This window comes from Scyliorhinus torazame, chromosome 21 (genome assembly GCF_047496885.1).
Source record: "Scyliorhinus torazame isolate Kashiwa2021f chromosome 21, sScyTor2.1, whole genome shotgun sequence".
Lineage (NCBI taxonomy): Eukaryota > Metazoa > Chordata > Chondrichthyes > Carcharhiniformes > Scyliorhinidae > Scyliorhinus > Scyliorhinus torazame.
The window spans coordinates 82415414-82434289 of record NC_092727.1 but is presented as its reverse complement, the minus strand read 5'-3'; the positions used below and the strand labels follow the sequence as shown (position 1 = coordinate 82434289).

At 46.1% G+C, this 18876-nt stretch overlaps 1 protein-coding gene across 2 annotated transcripts in view; it reads left to right on the top strand.

Annotated features, from left to right (window-relative positions):
* LOC140398375 (vesicle-fusing ATPase) overlaps window positions 1-18876 on the top strand; it is a 405179-nt gene that overhangs the window by 286713 nt on the left and 99590 nt on the right. For both annotated transcript variants that reach the window (XM_072486990.1, XM_072486991.1), the window contains 2 exons: window positions 14375-14509; window positions 17666-17779. In XM_072486990.1, coding sequence (XP_072343091.1) covers window positions 14375-14509; window positions 17666-17779 — 249 coding nt within the window. The remainder of the gene's footprint in view (window positions 1-14374; window positions 14510-17665; window positions 17780-18876) is intronic.

The window sequence follows — 18876 nt, the reverse complement described above, 5'->3', positions numbered from 1 at the left end:
CAGAGACGTGCAGGTTAGGTGGATTTGCCATGATAAATTGCCCTTAGAGACCAAAAAAGGTTAGGAGGGGTTATTGGGTTACGGGGATAGTACGTGAAAGTGAGTGGTTAAGTGGGTCGCTGCAGATTCGATGGGCCGAATGGCCTCCTTCTGCACTATGTTCTACTCCCAATAACCTATCACCCTCTTGCTTAACAAGAACCTATCCACCGCTGCCTTCAAAATATTCAAGATTCTGCTTCCACAGCCTTTTCAGGGAGAGAATTCCAAAAACATAACCACCCTCAGTGAAACAATTTCACCTCATTTCTGATTTAAATGGGCGACCATTTTAGTTGAGTGTTTTCAGGAGGGAATTCTACTCCAAGTGATGTGTGCTGATTATATTCCTTTCTGGTATGTTAGCGGTGCTGGAAAGACCAGCCTTTATTGTCCATCCGTAATTGCCCTTGAGAAGATGATTGAGGTACCCTCAATAATGATGCTTAGAGATTAAACTGTAAATAAGGCTTTATTAGGCTAATAACTGTGCTACAGATTTGGACGAGAGCTGACTGCTATACAGACCATGAGGCAGGCCTTTATGTATGGCTCCCAGATGGGCGGAGCCAGAGGTAGAGTCCCCAGGGTTCCAAGCCTGGTCATAAAGGGGACATCACCTTACATGATGATAAGGCAGTAACCGTTCATCACATTCACCCACTGTTTAAAAAGGAGTCCGGCGGGGGTGAAGTGCCATCATCGGTCCATCCGTCTCGGCGGCCGGATCGTCCTCCTCGATCTCCTCAGTTCTGGCGGTGGTGCGGCGGGCACGGGCGTCCCGGTTGAGGGCACATCCGGGAGCACAGCGGTCGGAGCTTCGGTCCGGGTCGGGGCAGAGGAACTAGGCAGGGCCGGGGGTAGCGGAGCCGGCGCCGGCGGGGTGTGTAAAGGGGGGGCGCACGGTAGGAGCTCACCAACGGGTGGTAGGGCTGGAAGGGAGTGTGTTGTAGGGGGCGACGGGTCCTGCAGGGGAGCGGCGCGGGAAGGGGCGTCTGTGGTGAAGGATCCAGCGGGCGCCAGATCCCGGAGGGAAACCGTATCTTGCCTGCCGTCGGAGTACTCCACGTAGGCGTAACTGGGGTTGGCGTGGAGCAGTCGGACCTTTTCAACTAGGGGGTCTGTTTTATGGCTCCTCGCGTGCCTCCGGAGAAGAACAGGTCCCGGAGCCATCAGCCAAGGTGGAAACGAGACCCCGGAGGTAGACTTCCTGGGGAAGAGAAACAATCGCTCATGAGGGGTCTCATTTGTGGCCGTGCAGAGGAGTGACCTAATGGAGTGTAGGGCATCGGGTAGGACCTCCTGCCAGCGGGTGGTTGGGAGATTTCTCGACCGCAGGGCCAGAAGGACAGCCTTCCACACGGTCGCGCTCTCCCTCTCCACCTGCCCGTTTCCCCGTGGGTTGTAGCTGGTCGTTCTGCTCGAGGCGATGCCTTTGCTGAGCAGATACTGACGCAGTTCATCGCTCATGAACGATGTACCCCGGTCGCTGTGGATATAAGCAGGGAAACCGAACAGGGTGAAGATGCTGTGCAGTGCCTTAATCACTGTGGCTGAGGTCATGTCGGTGCAGGGAATGGCGAATGGGAAACGGGAGAACTCATCGATCACGGTGAGGAAATAGGCATAACGGTTGGTGGACGGGAGGGGCCCCTTGAAGTCCACGCTCAGTCGCTCAAAGGGGCCCGAGGCCTTCACGAGCCGAACCTTGTCTGGCTGATAGAAGTGCGGTTTGCACTCCGCACAGACCTGGCAGGCCCTGACCATGGCCTTGGCCTCCTTGGTTGAGTAAGTTAGGTTGTGGGACTTGATGAAATGGACGAGCCGGGTAACCCCCGGGTGGCAGAGGTCATTGTAGATGGCTTGCAGGCGGTCCTCCTGCGCGTTGGCGCATGTGCCGCGGGACAGGGCATCTGGGGGCTCGTTGAGCTCCCCTGGACGATACTTGATATCGTACGAGTAGGTGGAGAGTTTGATCCTCCACCTCAAAATTTTATCGTTTTTTATTTTGCCCCGTTGCGTGTTATCGAACATATAGGCGACCGACCGTTGGTCGGTGACGAGGGTAAACCTCCTACCGGCGAGATAGTGTCTCCAGCACCGCACAACCTCCACAATGGCTTGTGCCTCCTTTTCGACTGCAGAGTGTCGAATCTCGGAGGCGGTTCGGGAGAAGAACGATACTGGTCTGCCTCCTTGATTGAGGGTAGCAGCCAGGGCGATGTCTGATGCATCGCTCTCTACCTGGAAAGGGATGGTTTCATCCACCGCGTGCATGGCGGCCTTGATGATGTCGGCCTTGATGCGGTTGAAGGCCAATTGAGCCTCAGCCGAGAGGGGAAAAGTGGTGGTCTTTAGGAGTGGGCGGGCTTTGTCCGCATACTTGGGGACCCACTGGGCGTAATAGGAGAAAAGCCCCAAGCACCGTTTGAGGGCCTTGAGGCTGCGGGGGAGAGGGAGTTCCTTAATGCGGTCGGGGTCGGGACCTAGGACCCCGTCTTCCACGACATAGCCGAGGATGGCCAGCCGGGTGGTGTGGAAAACGCATTTGCCCTCGTTATAGGTCAGGTTAAGGGCTCGGGCGGTCTGGAGGAACTTTTTGAGGTTAGCGTCATGGTCCTGCTGATCATGGCCGCAGATGGTGACATTGTCCAAGTCCGGGTATAGCCCGCAAACCGTACTGGTCCACCATTTGGTCCATCGCCCTTTGAAAGACGGAGACCCCATTTGTGACACCAAAGGGGACCCTGAGGAAGTGGAAGAGCCGGCCGGCTGCTTCGAAGGCAGTATAGAGGCGGTCTTTTGGTCGGATGGGGAGCTGGTGGTAGGCAGATTTGAGGTCGACCGTGGAAAAGACTCGGTATTGGGCGATCCGATTTACCATTTCCGCGATGCGAGGAAGGGGGTACGCATCAAGCTGCGTGAATCGGTTTATGGTCTGGCTATAATCCACGACCATCCGTTTCTTCTCCCCGGACCGGACTACCACCACTTGCGCTCTCCAAGGGCTGTTGCTAGCCTCGATGACCCCCTCTCCCAGTAAACGCTGGACCTCTGACTTGATAAAAGCCATATCTTGGGCACTGTAGCGCCGGCTCCTGGTGGCGACGGGCTTACAGTCGGGAGTGAGATTAGTGAATAGCGAGGGGGGTGCGACTTTCAGTGTCGCAAGGCAGCATACCGTGAGGGGGGGCAAGGGTCCGCCGAACTTCAGTGTCAGGCTTCGGTGGCTGCACTGGAAATCCAGTCCGAGCAGCAGGGGGGCACAGAGGTGAGGGAGTATATAAAATTTGAAACGGGTGTATTTGGCACCCTGGATCGAGAGATCCGCAATACAGTACCCCGTGATTTGTACCGAGTGGGACCCAGATGCGAGGGCTATGGTTTGGGATGTGGGATGGGTGCGTAGGGAGCAGCGCCTTACCGTTTCAGGGTGGATAAAGCTCTCCGTGCTCCCGGAGTCGAAGAGGCATGCAGTGTCATGCCCGTTGACCTGGACCTGCATCATGGAGTCCTGCAGGTGTTTTGGCCGAGTTTGATCGAGAGTGATCGCACCCAGTCGCGGGGTAGTCGGAGTCGTAAAATGGCCGCTGCCGTTGGTCGCACGTGTCGGGGCGAGAAGATGGCCGCCGACCAGATGGCCGCTCCCATGATTCGCACGAGGCTGATGACGCGTCAGAAGAGGACGTGTCGGGTTGGTGCGCAGCAGCATTGCGAGGCCTGCGGACCTGAGAGCCTGATTTTCGGGCCGGCTGTTCTTTGTTTTTCTGGCCCCTGGGTCTGGCCAGGCAGACCCTCGCAAAGTGCCCTTTCTTCCCGCAGTCGCTGCAGATCGCGGAGCGGGCTGGGCAGCGTGGGCGTGGGTGCTGGCCCTGCCCGCAGAAGTAGCAAGGTGTGCCCCCATGGTGAGCGGGTCGCCGCGTGGCACAGGCCTGTAATACGGGCAAGTCTGAGGAAGTCCGGGGGGGGCTGGCAGAGTCCGCGGGGTACGTACCCAAGTTATGTCGGGCCACCTCCAGCGAGGAGGCGAGCGTTAGCGTCTCCTGGAGGTCTTTTGCCCCGTTTTCGAGCAGTCGCTGCCGGATGTAGGTCGAGCGGATGCCGGACACGAAAGAATCTCTAATGTGCAGGTTCATATGGACTTCCCCTGTCACATCCTGATGGTCACAGTCCCTGGCCAGCGCAGTGAGTTTCTCAACAAACTCGTCGAGCGATTCCCCCGATCGCTGCCGGCAGGTAGAGAGCAGATGCCGGGCGTGCACCTCATTGACGGGTTTGACAAACCGCTTGCGGAGCAACTCAATCGCTTCCTCATAAGTCGTCGCCTTTTCGAGCGTGGCGGAGATTCTGTGACTCACCCGGGCGTGGAGTAGACGCAGCTTGCGTGGCCCCAGGATGGGAGTCTCTGCGGAGTCCAGGTAGGCCTCGAAGCACCGCAGCCAGTATTTAAAAATTTCCTTTGCCTCCGGCGTTCGTGCTTCCAGATTGAGCTTCTCTGGTTTTAGGCCTACGTCCATCCTGAATCTAGTTTAGCCTAATAAATTGAGGTACCCTCAATAATGATGCTTAGAGATTAAACTGTAAAGAAGGCTTTATTAGGCTAATAACTGTGCTACAGATTTGGACGAGAGCTGACTGCTATACAGACCATGAGGCAGGCCTTTATGTATGGCTCCCAGATGGGCGGAGCCAGAGGCGGAGTCCCCAGGGTTCCAAGCCTGGTCTTAAAGGGGACATCACCTTACATGATGATAAGGCAGTAACCGTTCATCACAATGATGATGAGCCACCTCGAACCACTGCAGATAAATGAGGATAATAATTGGGTGGTGCAGTGACAGTGGTTAGCATTTCTGCCTCGCAGCTTCAGGGACCAGGACTCGATTCCGGCCTTGGGTGACTGTGTGGAATTTGCACATCCTCCCTGTGTCTGCGTGGGTTCTCTCTCCGTGCTCCAGCTATCTCCCACAATCTAAAGATGTGCAAGTTAGGTGGATTGGTCATGCTAAATTGCCCTTTAGTGTTAAAAGATGTGTAGGTAGGTTAGGTTTTGGGGTTGTGGGGCGGCACGGTGGCACAGTGGTTAGCACTGCCGCCTCATGGCACCAAGGTCCAGGGATCGATCCCAGTTCCCGGATCACTGTCCGTGTGGAGTTTGCACATTCTCCCTGTGTTTGCGTGGGTCTCACCCCCCACAACCCAAAGATGTGCAGAATAGGTGAGTTGACCACACTAAATTATCCCTTAATTGGGAAAAGAAAGAATTAGGTACTCTTAAATTTATTTTTCTAAAAGGTTTTGGGGTTGCGGGGGAGTGGGCCTAGGTAGAGTGCTCTTTCTGAGGATTGGTGCAGACTCAACCGGCAAATGGCCCCCTGCTCTGTAGGGATTCTATGATCCCAATGGAGATATTTGCGGGTTATTGTGGATGTGTTCAGTGAACCAACTCCCTGGAGCAGCAACATTTCAGGAGTAGGAAGACATGTCCTTCTGATTGCTGCACGATTAGCTGCATCATCGTGGGCTGTCCAGCATTAGTTTGTCCTGTATTTTCATTGACTTGTGTCCTGCGGCTGCATCATTCGCAGTGTGGATAACGTTGGCAAATTCGAGGATTAGCTCATCCGCCTCTTCATGGTGTTTCCACTATTCTGCCCCAGGCACTCATTTGCTCAAAACCTTTGGCACCTTCACGAAGTGGCCAGGTCACTTAACCACTGCCTGAACCAGTCACGGGTAGCACTGTCTGCTCTTGGTTTTAATGGTTTTAACACTTGACCTGCAGAAGAGTGTTAGTTTTTAAGTTTCACCTGGATGGAAAAGTGTTTGGTGTGGCCAGCTTTACCACAGCTGACTGAGCTTTGTCTTTCTTTCCTCTTGTTACTCAGAAGATTTACCTGAGGCCATTTCAGTCTGTCAAAGATGTTGAGTTGCATTAACTGACAGGTCGTCTGTGAAGTTGCCTAAACTTATATCTTCACTTAATTTTCTCTGTGCACAGGAGTGGGGGTTGGTGGTGAAGAAAGGCAGGAGCAGACCTTCAGACGAATGATGTAAAACTGTAACATCAAAAGAATGTAACAGAATGCGCAAGGCTGTATGACCTACAGCGTGACCCCATGGGGGATTTTGTTTGCATTTTCTTAAATGGACTAGAGACCTGACATTTCCTGAGAAATAGGGAAGGCTGTTGGAGGCTGCATATTAGATATTGAAATGCAAATGATTTAGCAGTACATTATTCAACTCCAACTCGGACGTGCCGCAGGCTGTAGTAAAATGGCTTAATTCTTGTGGCGGTAGTTATTTCCCCTTCAATTTCCTTTCCTGTAGATGTTCCTGCTGGGATACTGTGGCCAATGGTACCTCTTGCAAACCAGCCCTTTATGTGGAACCTGTCTTATTGTGTGTGGGCATGCTGTATTCAACTGGAGAGTGTCTTGGAGACGAACCTAATGTCGGCTATGGTTCAGTGGTAGCGCATTCAAGTCAGAAGGCTGTGGGTTCAAGTCCCACTGCAGGCACTTGAGCATAAGAACAGGCTGGCACTCCAATGATGCACTGAGAGAGTGCTGCATTGCCTGACGTGCTGTCACTTGACAGCCCTCAGGTAGATTTAAAAGGTTTGGCATTTTTGGGGGCTTAAAAATATTTTGAAAGAGTGCCAGAAAATTGTCCCCAGTGTCTCGGCCAATATTTATCCCTCATCCAACAGGTAAAACAGATTATCTGCTCATTGTCGTATCACAGCATGTTGGAATTGGCTGTCAAGTTTTGTTGATTACACTTCAAAAGTACTTCATTAACTGTACAGCGTATTAGAATTTTCTGAGGTTCATGAAAAGTGTTATACAGATGCAAGCCTTTCTTTAAATCTGACCTCTTGAGCAAGATCCATCTTGGTGTCACCGACCCCACCCTTTAGCATGATTCAGATAAGAAATCAAACCTGCACCCTTCATCATTCATTACATGCTGACCATGCACTTCACTGAGGGACCCTTTACATGTTTTTTTAATAAGGAAATTGTTTTATTTTAGAATGTTGGAGGTGGAACTTTTTACAATGAAATGACTGAAGGCTGTTTTAGTGACCAATCTTCATACGCAAGTCCAACTGGGAGTGTCAAACGGAAAGGCATTGCAAGTTGTATGCCTGTATACACTTTTTCCATCTCTTAGTCTTTTTAATGTACTTTCCAAAACTGCGGATTGAACCTGATATCTCCCTCATCTATATGGCTCAGTGTCATAGCGAGAATGCAGTTAAGGAGCTTTTAGTTCCTCCCTCCAACTCTGACCTCTGCATCCACCACTTCCTTCACTCCAACCTTCAGCTGTTTGGCCTCCCACACCTCCACCGACTAATCATTTGGTCACCTGACCTAATTTCTCTTTCTCGGCTAGGTGTGATTTTATTTACTACATGGAAGGCTTTAATGAATATAGTTTGACTGGCAAACCATTGAGCAACTGTTAATGAAATGAAAATCGCTTATTGTCACAAGTAGGCTTCAAATGAAGTTACTGTGAAAAGCCCCTAGTCGCCACATTCCGGCGCCTGTTCGGGGAGGCTGTTATGGGAATCGAACCGTGCTGCTGGCCTGCCTTGGTCTGCTTTCAAAGCCAGCGATTTAGCCCTGTGCTAAACAGCCCCATGAACATATTAACTTGTGGTTTTCTGGAACTGCAGCCGCTAGTGTCATTGGAGGCTTAATGTTTACATATTCTGTTACCCCAATTCATTTGGAACTCTGTTATCCACTTGTGAGTACTTTTTAAAATTCTTCATGATGTGGGGCCCACTATTCTTCACCCTACAAGCTCTCCATGCCACGTCATGCACGCCATCCCCCATCCCCCAACCGTACAAAGATATGGCACATCCAAGCCTATTCACAAGCAATGCATGCTATCATGAATTGTAAAAAAAAAAAACTTTCAAAAAGTCATTCAATGATAACTTTCCACTTTCTCTTTTTACTACAGCCAATAAAAAGTGTCACTGATCCAGATCCATTTAGCATCAATAGCAGAAACTGCAAGCACTTGAAATCTTTTGATCTTGTGTAAATAACTTTGCGGAATTGACAGAAGAAATCAGAGAGCCAGAGTTGCCAAACAACAATGCTTTCCCTGGGGCTCAGGTGTTTCAACAAACTAATGGATTTCTGGGCTCTCAGCGAAGAATACATAATCAGGCTTGATGGTTCATTCTTCTATGCAGCATATAGGCATGGAAGTGCCATAATGTGCATCAGGGTATCGTGGCAGTGGGGGTAGTCTGGGCCTAGGGAACATGAGGTGCCACAGGGACTGGGTTGGGGGGCATATGTTGGCCTGGGGCGAAACGTGGGCAAGAGGGGCTATTGGGGTTGTTTGAGGGGTGGGAGGGCATACATTGATATGGGTGATATGTGGAGATTTGGGGTGTACTTTGGCATGCAGGAGATGAGGATAACATTTTGAATTTACCTTTTTAAAGGTTCCTGGATTCAGATGATGGTGCATGACATCTCTGAGGTACCGTGAACCACAATTATTTGAAAAGCTGGCTTTGAGAAAATGATAAGCCGCCTTCTGTCCATGTGGTGGAGGTACACCTACAGTGCTGTTAGCAAGTGAGTTCCAGGATTTTGACCCAGCAACAATGAAGGATGCTGCACAGGAAAAACAAAATTATGAAACCTGCATGCAGACTATGCCTGATGGGGTTATGGGAGGGTACCAGTCTTCTAGGTATAAGAACACCAACTATAAACAAAGGATCCTAATTCCTTTTTCCCTTATTGTTTTATCCCTTTTCCTCCCATGGTGTTGTCTCCTGTTGGGATGTAGCTAAGCTGTTGCTGCTCATTCCCTGGTAATTTGCTAAGGTGGATTTCCTTCATGCACATCTGTGTATGCTAATAGGTCTGACCATGGCGATGAGGGATTAATACTACAGCCCAACCAGATTATGTCTCTGCTCATGCTTGTACATAGAACAGACAGTTCTGGAGTCTCCAGGGAACAGCAGCAGGAACAATGGTTGGGTTTTAGAAAATGTTATAGCTCCATTTCCGGGTGTCTTTACCATTGGAACCATTATGTGATGGGGTGTAAATGGCCGCCTTCCGAACAAACTATAGTTTTGGAACCATCAGGTGGTATCTCTGTATTGGGATATTTCCCCATCCACCTAACCCTAAAGTTTTCTGTGTGCATGCGTTTTTGGTGGGGAACTTTCTGGTCTCAAACGTAGCAACAAATATATTGCCTTCCTGTACAAGATACAAAAAATAACTTCACTTGATCATGCACTGTTCTGTGAAACATAATCCTGTACAAAAAGAAGAGAGTAAAGAGCAGTGGAAAGTGTCAGAAAAGTGCACCCTTATGTGATTAACTTTTATTTTATAAAGCATTTGAGAGGCAAAACATCTTGCCTGACTACAAATAGGAAGCTGTTTCCTAATTTGCTTTTTCAACTAAAACGCCTTGGGTTTTTATTAACCTTTTAAAATTTCTTTCCCGTCCTGCATTCCCCAAATGGGGAAAAAGTTCCGACATGTCAATAGTCAATAACAGCGTTAAGGTTGTAAGATGGCAATTAAGTAAGAGGTGCTAATTCTGTTCTCTATCCATATTAACTTTGCCTTCACATTATACTGAATATTGCTTTAAGGCCTTGGGCATTCTTGAGTGGTTTCCAAGGTATTTCAGTGGTTAAGTTCTGCGTTGAACTTGGAAACAGTTCTTAACCAACACTTCCTATACATCAATATCGCTTGAAAAAAATTTTTTGTAATTATCAGGCTTCATCATTTTTTGACTTTGAAGGTTTTTATGCAGCCGGTCTACTTGGTGTAAACTGAAACAGGAGTTCAATGCTGAGCAAAGGCTGAATTACTTGCATACTGTTGACCCCATTTTGTTTCTCCAGGCAGTTTGTAGAAGAACGATTGTTTGTGCTCTACTCCCCGCATCCCAGCCCTGCTCTTTGAAAAGAAATAACCACTTTGTTTTTGGTGTTCTGTTTGTACAATGAACAGATCATGAGCTGTATGAAGTGCTGTTGGTCAACATGTTGACAAAAACGGTATTCCATAGAAATTATCTCAAGGTATTGTCTGTAGGATTTCTGATGCAGGCACCTTTATTCCCTGCTAAGTTATTACCAACCCTGGCTGCTAGAAGCTGCAATAGAGCAGCTGTGTTGAATCCCTTTCACTTGGTCTGTGGGTAAGGTCTCTGGCGTATGCTTCCTTCCTGCTCCAGTCCTGGATTAGTAAACAACGAAAGGAATCATAGATCTGCGACAATTTATGACTAGCAAGTGGCAAAGTAAATTAGAACAATATGACTTGCACTCTGATATTTCTGCAAGATCAAAATAAACTTTAAAAAATGCAAGGTGTGAAAAAACTGGTGCTGTAGTCGCTCCATCCTTTAAACTTTGGGCTAAGCATTTCAATTCAACCACACCTACTGAATGAAAACACCCTATTTGTTCTTCTGTGACTCTCCCATATAAAATTAATTTGAACAGACTCAGGGCATGGAGTGATAATCTCACCCCGAAGCCACAAAATGGTTGGTAATGTAAGGCACAATTGTGCAGGTGGAGATTTTCTTTTGAGGTTTGTTTGACTTTCGCATGGTCCAAGTGGTGTAGAAGAAACATCAGGTCATGACCACAGAGAACACAAATGCAGGGTTCTCAATGTGGAAGAAGTGTTTTGTTCCTCAGCGTTTATGTTACAATGTGTTTAAAAAAATCTGCGATAGCAACAAATGGTTTCAACTGGATTTGTTATTTTATCATGGTTTTTTTCACTTTTTTCTCAAATTGTGAAAAAAACTTTGCATTTATCTAACCCCATTCAAGACATCAGGATGCCCCAAAACACTTTACCACCAATGAAGTACTTTTGAAGTTTAGTCACTGTTGTAACATTGGAATCGTGGCAGTCAGTTTACACCAAACAAATTCCCACAAATGGAACTGTGAGAATGACCAGATAATCTGTTTGATGGTATTGGTTGCGAGATGCATATCGATCAGGACACTGGGACAAACCCCCCCCACACTCATCTTTGAAATGGGATGTTTTGCATCCACCCAAGAGGGCAAAAGAGGCCTCAGTTAATATATTGCCTGATATGCACCTTCAGTAATGCAGTGCACCCTCAGTATCGTGTCATCCTGGATTCAGATCTCTAAAGTAATACTTGAGCCCACAGTGTATTGACTCCTAACGAACTGACCTGTGGCTGAGAACGTCGTACAATTCATATGCTGCTTTACTGTCATAGTTGCGGTGACAGTTTTTCTTTCTTCGATAGTGCTTTTAAGTTTAATTAAATGGAGCTGCTCATCTAGGGGCCCAGAGAGCAAGCAAAATGGTGGATTTCACTCAAGCCTCCAGAATCTGCAGCACCTGGGACAACATAAGCAGCGTTTCTGCTGCTATTTTTCTTTTGGGAATGTGGATGGCCAGAGCTCCAACGTGTTTTCCCGAATTACCAGCATAAGCCATGCTTTGTTCAGCAGCAGAAACCTAAGTCACGAACTGCAACTTTCAAGCAACAATGTGTGAGTGAGTTTGCACATAGCAGTGTTGCTGCATTAGTGTGGCATCTTCATTTTTATTATGGGGTGAGGGTGGTTTCGACAGAATCTGACACGTACCGTATTGCAGAAGCATCTCTGGATTAAAAGTGTATGATGATGGGTTCAGGAGGAAAGGAAAAGAACAGTGCTGCAGTCCCTATCAGTTAGCTTCTCCCAGCCATCAGGGTATTTAACACACCACAGGTAGCATGAATTGAGAAACACTGTTAATCCTGTAATTGAAGTTTAGACCACAGTAAAAGAATTTGCAAAGTGTTTGGATTGGGGGTGGGGAAGAACAGATACAGTACTGCTCTTTTTCAGGCTGATTCTCTGTTCTAACATACTTGAGTCAAGGCCCAAGTTGAATTTGAATAGAGGGACAATGTTGATTAAATAGGGTGGATTTAGCAAATGTGGAGTGAATATAAATGACCCTTTTCTCTCCTTTCTTCCCCTCCACACATGAAATAGCCAGTTTACTGCAGTCGAACAGGACATCACCGTCTTAACGCAGAACTTGCTCAGTGTAGTTTTGAAAACACCAATGTTACCAAATGCAGCTTTGCCTTTTCTTTGCTGCCATGTAACTAACTAAGAAAACACTTAGTTTTGAAAATTGACTAGCTTCCTGCCATTATTACAATTCACAAGCCTTTCTTAGAAGCAGAGCTGCTGGTACAATTCCAAATTTGGATGTTCTAATGAGAAATTCACCTTCCAAGATATGGTTATGCTGTGTGTGTGATAGCTGCTCCTTAACTTCTATGCTGTTAGATAAGTACAGTGAACATGCAGATTGTTGATGATGTTAAGGTACTGGTGTTAAATCCTCAAGCAGGCGTGGTTTCCAGCATATCACTGGCACCTGTATCATCCTTCTATCAGTGAAAGTGTGGGGAGCAGTTTTATCAGCAAGAAGAAACAAGGCATGTTTAGCCTCACTGTATTTTTTAAAAGTACCTCAAAACCTAATTATTTTCTGGAAAAGGCCATAAGACCCAAACAAATACTTTGCTTTTTCATATCTTTTAATTTTTTCTCTGTAGAAACATTGGATTGTCTGAGTTTACTTATAATATACCGATTCGATGATCTTCCAGGTTCGTAATTACACCATTCAAATCGTTGTGCACAGAGAACGGCTATTTGGCCCATCAAGTCCATGCCATTCTTTGTTCAGCACTCGAGTCAGTTCCTTTCCCTGCTCTAGCCCCATAGCCCTGCAAGTTTATTTCCCTCAAATGCCCATCCTGTTTCTTTTTGAAAACATTGATCTCTATCTCTTTTTTTTGTTAAAGTTCCTCTAATTTTGCTTTACATAGAAACGCACATAGCCTCAACACAACTCAGTATTGTGTGGCTCTAAAAACGAGCAGCATTTATTTGCCACATATCTGTTACTGATTCACCACATGTGGCGAATGAATTGGACAGTACTGGGTTAGGGGATGGATATTGGCCAGGACAACTCCTCTGCTCTTCAAGTGGTGCCATACGATCTATTATATCCTTCCGTGAAGGCAGGTGTGATCTTGGTTTAATGTCTCTGCAAATGTAGCACTCCCTCATTGCCTCCAATGAAATGACAGTCTATGTGATCAAATCTCTGGAGTGAACCTTAAACTCAGTGCTCTGAGGTTAAACAGCTACCAATAGAATTTTATGTTCTTTGCTGCATGTCGTTGGAGAGAGCCGTCAAGCCCTCCCAAACTGCAAGTAATTCTTCTGAAATGAGATTGGACAGGGATCCCAGCATCGGGATAAAATGGAGGGGTCTTGAACTTGCACTTACCAGCAAAGTGATCAGTTCTGCTATTTCCCCAGAGGCGGCATAATCATTGACTGTCTCTGGACTTGCCTTCCAGTTGAGGACAGCGGTTGGGATGTTTATGCTGGTGAGATCTGGCCCCTCTTGAACCTCAGCGGCTTCAATGGGGAAAGTGGGCACCACTGAGGCAGCTTTTGTCCACTACTGTGAGAGTCTCTTTTCAGGTGGATAAGACTAACCATAAAAATGTTTCAGATTCAGAAAACTTAAGAAAGAATATACATTTATGTAACACCTAGAACCTAATTGTCCCAAAGTGCTTAATAGTCAATGAAGTGATATTGAACTGTGGTCACTGTTGTAATGTAAGGAGTTTCTGGCAGTCTTAAAGTTGGACTTCTTGAGATATGAGACTTATTTTGTTCAGGGCGACAACACTGAGTTCACATTTGAGACCGCACTTGAAAATGCTGAAAACCAAACTCGACAAAGTGATCAGATGTGCATCTGCTCCGATGGTGCCCACAGGTTGTATTTTCCAAAACATGGGTAGATGCCAAATGAGGTTGGGACACTTAAGCAGTGGTGAAATGGCATTTGCAGGTTCCAGGCCACAATAATTCCAGTGAATGACTCATTCTGCCATTTTCCAAATCCAGGATTGCAAAAATGCAGATACTAGAGCTGTTCCACCTAACCTTCCCTCAAAGAACAAGACAAGGTGAGAAACAGAACTGAATTTCACACTAGCAATTTCTTGCAGGTGCATAGATTGTGAAAAGTAACCAAGAGACTCATGAAGCAGCCGTTCTGCAAACAGCCCTGATGGAGGTTGCTCAATTGCATTTAATTTTAATTTTTGCCCAGATGGGGAATGAGATATAACATATTTTAACTTTCTGAAGTAGTGTACCTGAGTGCCTCTGATTTACTTGTTGCTTAGCATTGTCTTGCATTGGTGTTTACAGGGCCGTAAGTTGTTAATCATTGGGACCACCAGTCGTAAAGATGTCCTCCAGGAGATGGAGATGATGGACGTTTTCAGCACCAGCATCCATATTCCAAACATAAACACAGGGCAACAGTTAATGGAAGCTTTGGAGGTAAGCATATCCTTACAAAGAATACGACCAGTACAGTGTTGGAAGTTAATGGAATAAGATCATAGGTTGTAACACAAGAGGAGGCCATTCAGTCACATTGCACCTGCGACAGCTATTTGCAAGACCAGTTTATCTCTTCGTTTCTATGTCGCTTTGCATTTTTTTCCCTTCAGGTGTGCTTATATAATTAATTCTCATTTGAAACCCCTGATTGAATCTACCTCCTCCATCCTTTCAGACAGTGTATTCTACTTCTAGATTGTAACAACTCGCTGCTTTTTAAAATCAAAATCCTTCAAGCCACCTTCACTTCAAGACTGCTGAAAATAACTTCCAGGTTCAATGGATGCAGCAGTTAACATTGGGATCACACAATTGCATCAATGTCCTTTTCTTTATATAATCATGCCCGATAAATCTTCTGCACTTCCTGATATCACTGCTTGATTTGAGCCTTGCTTGATTTAATTATTATTAATTGAGCTCCTGCATTCTGAGACTGTGCAACTTATGTTTAATGGCTCGCGCATCGTCTTTCCAAGTCTCTACAATCTTGTGTTCTAAATTTTAAAGGAGGGCTAATGTCAGGCGAGTTGTTGATGATCTGGTACCTGGGGTCTTCTGACACAATGGGCAGAGTTTAACACCCCTCGGAAAGGTGTGGGTGGTGCCATTTAAATGGACGGAAGATGCGGGGTGGAGGACCCACAACTTTTCCAACATTCCTCGATTAATTCCGGGGTGAGAAAGGTGGAGGTTGACATTCCTGCCTGTAGGCAATTAAGGGGAACTTAAGAGCCTCATCTCTCCGCCATTGGTATTCAACCAGTAGTGGGAGCAGGGTTGGATGTGGGGGGGGGGGTGTCAATACTACCTGGACAAGTACACCAGGTATACTCTCAGGACCGGCCTGGGTAAGAGTGATGATGGGGGACCCTCCTGATTAGCCGCTCTGTGTCCCACAGAGGAGGCAACAAGAACTGCTCTCCACTATCCAACCCAAACAGCAACCCACATTGTCCGCCTCCCAAACTCCCACCTCGCCAGGGCTATGAGGTTGAGGCCCCTTAGCAAGAACTCTGGGCCTCCACTGATGCTCCTGGTTCTAAGCCTACTGCCACCCTAGTCGCACACCATCCTCAACTGAAAATGTAGCTACTGTTGTTTTGACCGTTGGGTCAAAAACCTGGAACCCCCTTCCTAACAGTACTGTGTCTTCCTACACCGGCGGTTCAAGAGTGTGGTTCATCATGAAATGGCAACTTGGGGTGGGCAACAACTGCTCGCCTTGTCAGCGATACTCACATCCCATGAAATAATTTTTTTAATGGGTTTGCTTGGTATAATGAGGATGCTCCCAATTTCAGACTGTCCTAAGGTGTGGCTGTTTTACCCATCCATGTCAAAGTTGTTGGCCCAAACTCAAGTGAGTCATTTCTGAAGGGCACACTTCTGTAATGATGCCACGGGATGTGAAAGCATGCAAGTTTGTTGTTCAGAAATTGAGTCAGCAACAGTAGTCTGAGTGATGCAGCACTCATTCCTGACACTGCAGTGAAATGATGGGCAGGGCAGGACTTCGCTTACAGGTTTATGCCCTGTTATTAGTGCAACCTTATGGCAGTGCGAGCCAGAAATGAAAAGTTTTAATATAATTGAAATGCAGGTGTTTCCAGCGCCATCGCATTTGGGCAGTCTAAGATATTGTAACTATATCTAAGATAGAGGGAAAGCTGATCCACAGCAGTCCATCAAGTTTAACCTTCTATGCATAATCAATCTGGCGTGCACGACATCTGAATAAATTGCCTCATATTTTTGCAACTGAGTGTGAATATCGACTTCACGAATGCTGAGAGAAAGGTCCAGTTGTACATTTAATCATTCTAAAGGCCTGCACTTTGCTGTACTGAAATACGTTTAAACTCTCCCCATTCTCCCTCCTGTTGGAAGAACAAATAGATCCCAGGAATGCTGGGAAATTGTTCATTTTAACCTTCATTCTCAGGACCTTTAAACTACGTCTTCAAAAATATTTTGGCACATTGAGATAAAGAATGTTAGTATGGTGGATTAAAGCATTTGGGTACCCAAGGTCAGTAGTCCTCATAGATCAGTGCTAGCATAGCTAGATGCAGAGTAACATTCTGTGTAACTACATTCTGCAGTCTTTAACGGAGGTTGATTTTTCTGGGTTTGGAATTGTCACTCAGCGTGTAGCCCATGGGGCTTCCAGTCTCCCACACCTCTCTTTACTTCAAAGTGTAGCACACACTAGATGAAAATGGTATATCTTTGAGACATCTTGAAGTAACAAAGCAGGTATAATATTTGGTCAAATGCCTCCTATCTTGGGGTCTGATTTTGTTCTGCAAGAACTTGAGCAGATCTATCAAACATTTGGAACTTTTTGATCAAAATTACTTTCATATATAATGTGTCACAGTAGTTGAATGACATGTCATTAAGTCTTGCTATCAATGGTTTATTCCTTTGAAAGAGTGCATTTAATGTAGGTTGATACCAACACTTAATGAATACAGTTGTCAGTAATTTTAAATCTGTTTTTCTATTGCATCCATGCACCTGGGCAGGTTTCAATTCATTGTAGCCATAACTGTTCCTGATTAATCCATCTATATCTCAAGTATTTTGGCTTGTTGCATGCTCGTGCAAGTGATCTCGCTGCTATCTCACTGTCAGGTGGTATATAATTGTTTCCCTGTTATAGTGCGTATCCACTGGATTATTTTGCACGTCATCTATGCTACTGGTAAACTTCCTCTGATTGAATCAGCTGATTAAGGCAGTAGAACACATACAGACTTTGGTCAGATGGCCCATGGTTAGCACTTGGCAGACTCTAAGGCCTTGTGATTGGGGAGAGGAATATCAGCCAGCTTTCATCCCATGATACCTCCTGGGAAACTCTCCACTTTGGATGTTGAGTGAGAGCGGGATCAATTGGGTGAGATGCCCTCTTTAGTGAGTACCACGATGATGCTCATTGGACTTCCATATGGGCAAGGCATCTGTGGAATGATACACCAATGATAGATCACACCTTTGGGGGGCAGCGTGGAAGTGGGGAGGGTGCATGTGGTGAAGAAGAATGGAGATGTTTTTAATGAGAAACCAACTAACGCTGCTTTACAGCTTCTTGGCAGGTTTGATGATCGCGAGCGATCAAGAATCACACAACATGTGCAGGGGAAGAATGTATGGATCGGAATTAAGAAACTGTTGATGATAATTGAAATGTCACTGCAGGTGAGTTTGAATATTTCCTGTGTTCGTGCACTGATTGAGAAGTACAACTGTACTTCAGATTGCTATCTCCCTATATTGGGTTCAGATTGGCCAATATTGGACATACCAGGAAGTTCATGCTAAGTGCTCAAATGACCAGTCCAATTGAAAACACAAATTTGTGTGACAGTAACTTTGTGAATCTGCCTCAGTGAATGCCAGGCTGGGCCAGTCGAGTTTGCATTATGAGTCTGTTGGTTTCCCTGATCTGGATAGACAGGCAAAGGCAAATCTTGTTAATTATTGCTCAGTGGGTGAAATGCGTGGGTGGAACCCGAGCACTTTTGAAAATGAGGAAAGGCCCTTAGTTTATGTGATGTGTTCAATCTTACCATCAATCCTCTAGTGAGTCTCATTTCATCCTTTCTCTGTATCATCAATGCCTCAGTTATTAGTTGTGTCATATCTGCATTAGAAGGTTGTGATCTGAAGCCCCAAGCACAAAATCTAAGCTGGCACTTCTATTCATAACAAAGGGAGTGCAGTATTGCCGGCAATGTCATATTTTGGGTGAGACATTAAACTGAGGAGCATCTGCTCTCTTAGCTGGAAAACAATACTCAAAGAAAAATAGAGGCGTTTTCCCAGTATCCTTTCCAACAATTACTCCATCAAAGAACATGGTTGCTTCTGATTTGTCGTTTGTGCCCAGAGAGTCGATGCAGGTCATTAATATGGAAATGATAAAGTTACATCATCAAGCAACAGCTGGGGAACCACACAGCACATACACCTATTTTGTTGTATTTATTTTCATAGCCCTAGCAACAGGAACAAATGTAGATTTTGGGGAAACTAAGGAGGAGATGTCTTTCCTTTTATGTCATTTTCTTCTTCCTTCTGAAGTAAACTACTTGCACGGACTTCTCTGTTTTAGGGTGACGTATTTATACCAGCTACCTAATTATATGCAAGATTTTCTCCATTCATATTTGGATGTAGGAGAGCGCTTCACAATGAAATGAAACATTTTCAGCTTTTCCTCTCATTGGTTCTTATCACAAGCTTCTCTTGAGATGTTGGCACATTGCTGATCACTCCCAATACATTAGCAAAAG